This window comes from Fusarium coffeatum (genome assembly GCF_003316985.1).
Source record: "Fusarium coffeatum strain FIESC_28 chromosome Unknown BRIP53273_contig_84, whole genome shotgun sequence".
Classification (NCBI taxonomy): Eukaryota; Fungi; Ascomycota; class Sordariomycetes; order Hypocreales; family Nectriaceae; genus Fusarium; species Fusarium coffeatum.
This window is the reverse complement of record NW_022157880.1, coordinates 322,940-329,557: the sequence shown is the minus strand read 5'-3', so window position 1 is coordinate 329,557 and position 6,618 is coordinate 322,940. Positions and strand designations below refer to the sequence as shown.

Genomic DNA, 6,618 nt, shown 5'->3' with positions numbered 1-6,618 from the left:
GCTTATAACTTTATTAAGTAATAACTAAAGCTAAAGATATATTTATTTTAAAGATATAACTACTAAAGAGCTAAATATAAAGATCCTATAATTATTTATAGCTAGTTTTAGCTTATAGAGAATATAATTGTAAAGTATAGTATTTAATTAGATAATATCTAGAACTTTAATAAGATTAGCTTTATAATAGGTATTATATAGTTTAGAATAGTTATTAGAGGCTTAGAAAGGTAAAGAAGATTAAAATTAATATAGCTAGGAAACTATAAATAGATTACTATAATCTAGGTAATTAGTACTAAAGGTTAATTAATCTTACTATTTATTATTAGTATAAGCTAATATTACCTTATAAATTAGTACTAAAAATATAATCTCCCTAGTAATTAAGTTATTATATTAAGCTAAAATAGATAAATAAATAACTAGCTAGGTTTTAACTAGCTAAAGTACTTTAATAAGTTTATAGTTAAGTAATCTATTAGTTCTTATTACCTTTTAATCCTTAATAGTTATAAAAGTTATTACTTTATTAAATTTAAAAAATATTATAAGGATAATAAGATTATTACCTTTTATATATTTACTTATATATCTTATTTACTTTAGCCTCTTAATATTAGGTATTTTATAGTACTTAAGAAGGTATATAGGTAAAAGATAAAGTATTTAATTAGATACTTTATAACTTATATTTCTAAGACTAAGTTTTTTAATACTTTTTATATTACTTTTAAAGCTACTTTTACTAAAAGTAATATATAAGAAGGCTTTAAAGAAGCTAGGCTTACTCCTTTTAACTTTAATTATATTATCTTAAAGCTTAATATATAGCTATAAACCCTATTACCTTCTAAAAAGATAAGTAAACCTTCCTTTCCTTAGACTTTAAAGACCTTAATAATAGTAAATAAGGCTTAATCTTAAACTAAATACCTTAAGAGTTAAATTAAAAGGTATTATAATAGCTCTTTAAAGTTAATTATTAAGGCTATTTAGTTTTTTACTAAGGTAGTAAAGAGAACTATATATATAATTACCTTAATAAGAAATAAGATTTAAAACCTTTAAAAGGGAAATAAGAAGCTAAGCTAGTACTAAAAGTTAAAAAAAACTAAACTATAGAAAGAAGATCTTATAACTATAAAGAAAGTATTATAAGTAATTAATTAGATAGATATTAATATATAGGTAGTAGGTAAGTTATTAAAAAGTAATAGTTAAGAAAGGTTAGTTAGACTAGATATTTAATAATATAGTATATATAATAAAACTAAGTATAATATAAGGATTTATTAAGTAGTTCTAAAGGTATTTAGAAAAGAGTATAGTAAGTAATTTTGATTAATTAGATAGGTTATATTACTTTTATTAGTAATTAAAAGATAATAGCTAGGATTTTTAAAGTACTTACTTTACTAGAGTACTTGCTTATTAAATATATTATATAAAGAATTAGTATTATAAGGTATATTTAATATCTATTTTAATATTAATCTAACTTAAACTGCAGTACTATCTTATTATTAATAAGACTAATAAGCTAAGAATAGACTAGAAAGTTTATACTAATATATAAGCGTTAATAAGAGAATTTACATACTCTTGAACACCTAGTTAGGTTAGCCCAAGCGTGCAAGCCTTTTATCACCTTGTCAGCTAATTTTATAGCAAGGACCAGCGGCCACTATCTTGCCTTCAGATCCCCTTTGTTAATATACCCTAGACGCTCCTTTCCTTCGACTTTGAACGGGTGTTTAGTGTCGGGTGGGATTCTGGTTAACTTATTTTTTTCTCTCAGCTGCTACCTCACCCGACCACCGTACGAAAACTGAGCACAAGACACTCAGCCTCACTTACCCCTCCGAGCCCTGGCGCTTAGCTATGGACCCCGAGGAGGCTCTAGAACTCGGTCAGCACGCCATCGAAAAGATCTCACGAATCGCCATCTTTGTAGGTCAAAAGGAGCAGCGTATCGTCTGTGGTCGGCTAGGTGGTCAGCTATTCATCCTCGCGGACTATTTGCAGGGCCTCTCAGACCAAGTTCATCAGTTGTCGAGAGTGCCAAAGCTGCTACGCGATATCGAACGAATATGCTGTGTAAGTGTTAGAGGAAAATTGTTCCTTCCCTAGGAAAGCAGCTTACACTTAACAGTGGCCCGAAAAGCCGAAAGATGACTATTGTCCTCGTCTTAGAGGCATCGCGAATACCATATACTGTACAAACTCATACAGACAAGGTGAAGCGGATATGATCAAGGGCCTGACTGAAATAACTGCCGGGAATGGCGAAGAAGCAGAAAAGGCCATCCTGCACATTCGACGATCCACGAAACGTGCTGGGATCAAGAAACAAAAAACTGAAGAAATCACCACTTCGAACTCAATGCCAGTGGACTATCTGGATGATGCAAAAAGCCTTGTGTATCAAACCTTGCGAAAGCATGTTCGTTGTACTTGCGATTGTGGTTCGGAAGGAGCCGTCAAGGTGGGAGAACATTCGGCAAATCTACTCTTGTCTTTACCCTCTGGGGACCTCAAGCCGTTTGTCTGTCAGGTCTGTCAGAAGCCCTTCTCAAGAAAGTAAGGGACAGATGTCGCTGAGATATTTGGCCAGGCTGACGTCACCCTATAGTGATACTCTCGTTCGTCATCGCTCATTACATGGCCCTCAGCATAACGAAAGACCTGCTCGTCAACCTGGTCAAGCTTGTCTACCATGCTCCGAGTCCAAGTTGAGATGCGAGAGGGGACTACCTTGTACACGATGTAAAGGGAAAGGATTGACTGTAGATATCCTGAGGCTAGTCCTGCGACGCCATCTGGTAGTCGCAATGCCGTGAATATCCACCGCCCAGTGGGTTCAGCAGCTTCAGAATGTATCGCTGTACAGACAGATGATACTACCGGTTTTGGTGAAATGAATTTAGAAGGATGGAACCAAAATTCACCAAATACAAGCAGCATATCGACCATACCGGTCGATGCGACATTTTCGACCCAGTTGGACGGTTAAGCTTGGCATCAAAACTCTACGGATGTCTTGCTCAACGATACGAGTACCGGAATGGACAGTATCGGGATCCGGGAACCCTCTCATGTCTAACTTCGCTTTTCCATGGTTCATGGACGGTATGGATATGACCTTTGATGTACCCGACTTTCAACATGACACATTACCTCTCTTAACCCCTTCAGCTTCTGTTCCGAATACTATGCATGCTCAGCCAAGGCCCGATAGCTCTTCTCAAAGTTATCTCAGACCTACAACCATATGCTCACCATATACGAAGACCTGCAAGTCCTTCCCAGAGCCTCAAGAAGCCTGTCTCGAGATGGTCGGCGCTGAGATATACGGCCGCATTCAGCATATTCCACAGCAGGCGTCTGAAGGTTCGGAAGTCTTCTACAGGGGCCAGTGTTATGGCTACCCGCCTTTCCTTCCGCCGCCTATTCTACATGCCTTTGTAGAGCTTTACTTCGAGTACTTCGACCCTAAATTCCCCTTCTTACATCCGTCCACTGTGGAAGACTTGGAAATTCCTTGGATTTTACTTCTAGCTATAGCAGCAGTTGGGAGTCACTACTCAGAGATTAAAGAGGCAGACCAGTACACCGGTGTGTTATGCGACTTACTTGCTCGAGCTGTGGAGGTTACAGTAAGTTAATGGATGTAACCTATTGGGCTTACACTGACGGATGGAATTGCAGGTATTAGAGAAGTTGATGAAGCCCGACTTAGCTACTGTGCAATCTGTGTTCCTCCTTCGTGTTCTTTGGATGTTCTCTGGCTCGCATAAAGATAAAGTCGTCCTGCAGCATAAAAGAAACAGCCTTGCGACCATGTGCTGGGATCCGATCACGGCAGATAGGCGAGCCAACAAGACGCTACAAGTCGATCCCGAGCAGGAATGGCAGGATTGGCTGGAGTCGGAGAGTTTACTCCGTGTTGCAACATGCATACGAGGTATAATACTACGTTCCTTAAGGAGGACGAGATAACTGATGGTATTGCAGGATTGGAATGCTTAGGCCACCTCTTTCTTGGATCGCCTCTTATCTTAAACTTCAGAGATATCACACGTCAAATGCCCTGCTCCAATGCTGTGTGGCAGGCCCGAAGTGAAAAAAGCTGGAGAAAAGCTCAGGAAATCCCAGTGTCAGAGCCAGATACGAAATCGACCTTCATCGGAAAGATGACTCTTCTCGAGCTGTTCATTGACGAGAAGAACATAGCCCGTCAATTCCGATCTTCGCAACTCTTAAGATCGGCATTTACCAACAACCAGACCACTCAGATCCCGGACTACGAAAACCCTCAACTTGAAGCATCAATTGACAAGGCGGCATCCAACGGAACGGAAACTGTCTTCCATGTTCTAGCCATACTAAAACGTCTGCCGTTGAGACACTGCACTCTGCTACAGGATGGCAAGCGAGTAAACAACAAATGCTCGACGCAAAACAGAAGTTCAGAAGCTTTTTACAGAACGGGAACAAAGCGCGGCAGTGTCTCTGGTACGCAGTATCAATCTTCAAAACCACACGCTCTTCCCGTCGATTGGCATGCTACGCTGCTCTCAGCCTGACGGTATCAATGGGCTATATATATTGCTATCTCGAGCTCTCGCCACCCAGGCCTACAGCAACAACACGTCACGCTATTGTGCGGCTAGACCAGCTTCACGATCCAGCAGATTGGATTGAGAACGGCGATGATAAGATTGTTCATTTAACTGGTGTAGGCCTTTTGGACTCGGACTCTCGTGTGAGACTACTGCGGGACTTGGAGATGACTTTGTGTGGACAGATTGCTTGGAGAGGCTTTTGCAGAGCCTTTGCCGCGAGCTTTGCGCAGTTGAGACGGGGAGAGACGCCGACGAAGGAGTCCACGGTTCCTGTGGGGGATGATTGAAGGCCCGCTCCGACCGGTGGACCTGTGCCGACGGGGCACTAAACCAGATTGGGATATATTCACGGGACGTGTAAGTGAGACTATTCCCTTTGACACATTGTTTACTACGCCTGGGCAGAGTTGTTAGAACTAGGGTGTGATGGTAGTTTGATAAGAGGTCATGCGGCTCAACTCAAACATTCAACACCTACAATTCCCATTCTCTCCATTATGGCTCCCCTCAAAGTGATAATCATAGGCGGTGGCCTTGCGGGCGCCTGCCTAGCAAACGGCCTCCTTAACAACTCCGACTCCATCTCAGTGACAGTCTACGAACGCGATCCCCAAGGCTCCTCAATGGGCGACTACCAAATCTGTCTGGGAGCCCATGCCCTTACCGGCTTCAAAGCGTGCCTCACAAAAGAACAGTACGCCCAGCTCCTCCCACTCTTCGGAAAATCAGGAGGTGTCGTATCGTCCGCACCATGCATCTTCAGTCCTCCTGACCTGAGGGTTCTGATCGATCTGAGTAAAGTTCCTCTCTATGAGAAGAGTGCTCCCATCGCAAGAACTAGGTTGGAGGACTTTTTGCAGAAACCACTACAAGAGAAGGATGCTATTGTGTATGGGAAGAAGTATGTGAAGTATGAGATCTTGGAAGGAAAGATGGGACAGAGTAGTGTCAGAGTGCATTTTGATGGTGGTACTTGGGAGGATTGCGATGTTCTTGTCTCTGCAGAGGGAAGTGGAAGTAGGACTAATAAGCAAATTGGTCTCGACAACATTATCACAGAAGTCAAGCCAGGACATGGCGGCTTTTTAGGAGAATGTCATCTTCCATGGTCAGTTCTACAGACTTTACCAAACCAGCTTTTGGAGAAGGGCACGATATACACTGGAAACTCCAGGGCCATGGTCTTCGCAGCTGCATATCTACCCGATAGCCTATCCAAGCAATCCTCCGATAAACCTATCAACTACGACGAAGAACAAGGATCACTGTTCCTGGGCATGTCATGGAAAACAGGACCTTCATCAATGGATTTTCCAGAAGACATTGACAAGAAAGCCCTTATGCGAGAGAAACTCACCGAAGCGGGTTTCCACCCTGACTTTCACAAGCTAGTCGACGCAGTGGATAATGAGGATCTCATGACTACATCATGAAGGTACGCAAAAAGCGACACACCCGTCGAATGGAGACAGAAGCTCTTAAACAAGAAGCCAGAGGTGGAAATCGCGCACCCGAGAGTCTGGCTCATCGCAGATTCAATACATCCCATGCGGCCATCACGAGGAATGGGCGCTAATAACGCCATCAACGATACCGCAGATGCACTTGGTCCATTACTGGAATTTACACGAATGGATGGAGATATAGCAGATGAGCTAGTCTCTGCACAACTCAGTGTCTACGAGAAAGCGATGATGTTGAGACCGTATGATTGGGTCAAGAAGAGCAGCAATCAGCAGGAAGGCTACTTGCCTTTCTACAGCGACTTCAGAGCTAACATCTACAGCTGCCTGATCTTGACAATCTGCCTGGAAGAAGTATCATATTTGGACGGAAGGTTGTTCTTTTATTTGTTAGTGGATGGGTTGGTGTTTTGAAGCTGTTCGGTTGGACGTCGACGGACGATGCGCCGGAGCTTGCTTAGACTTCCTGTTTCAGAGCTTAATTTCAGGCACTGAGATTCTGGTTTAGTTCTGTCTTTAGTTATAGT

The 6,618-nt window shown here is 41.6% G+C and overlaps 2 protein-coding genes across 2 annotated transcripts; both read left to right on the top strand.

The window, feature by feature from the left end:
- Positions 1–1,884: 1,884 nt before the first annotated feature.
- On the top strand, positions 1,885–4,589 carry FIESC28_04157 (uncharacterized protein; the record flags this gene model as incomplete). The annotated part of the gene is made up of 5 exons (XM_031158304.1): positions 1,885–2,100; positions 2,156–2,557; positions 3,294–3,659; positions 3,712–3,967; positions 4,018–4,589. 5 exons carry the CDS (start codon positions 1,885–1,887, stop codon positions 4,587–4,589), a joined length of 1,812 nt encoding a protein of 603 aa, XP_031017753.1.
- A 536-nt stretch (positions 4,590–5,125) lies between these two features.
- On the top strand, positions 5,126–6,061 carry FIESC28_04156 (uncharacterized protein; the record flags this gene model as incomplete). The annotated part of the gene is made up of 1 exon (XM_031158303.1): positions 5,126–6,061. One exon carries the CDS (start codon positions 5,126–5,128, stop codon positions 6,059–6,061), a length of 936 nt encoding a protein of 311 aa, XP_031017752.1.
- Between the last annotated feature and the right edge of the window lie 557 nt (positions 6,062–6,618).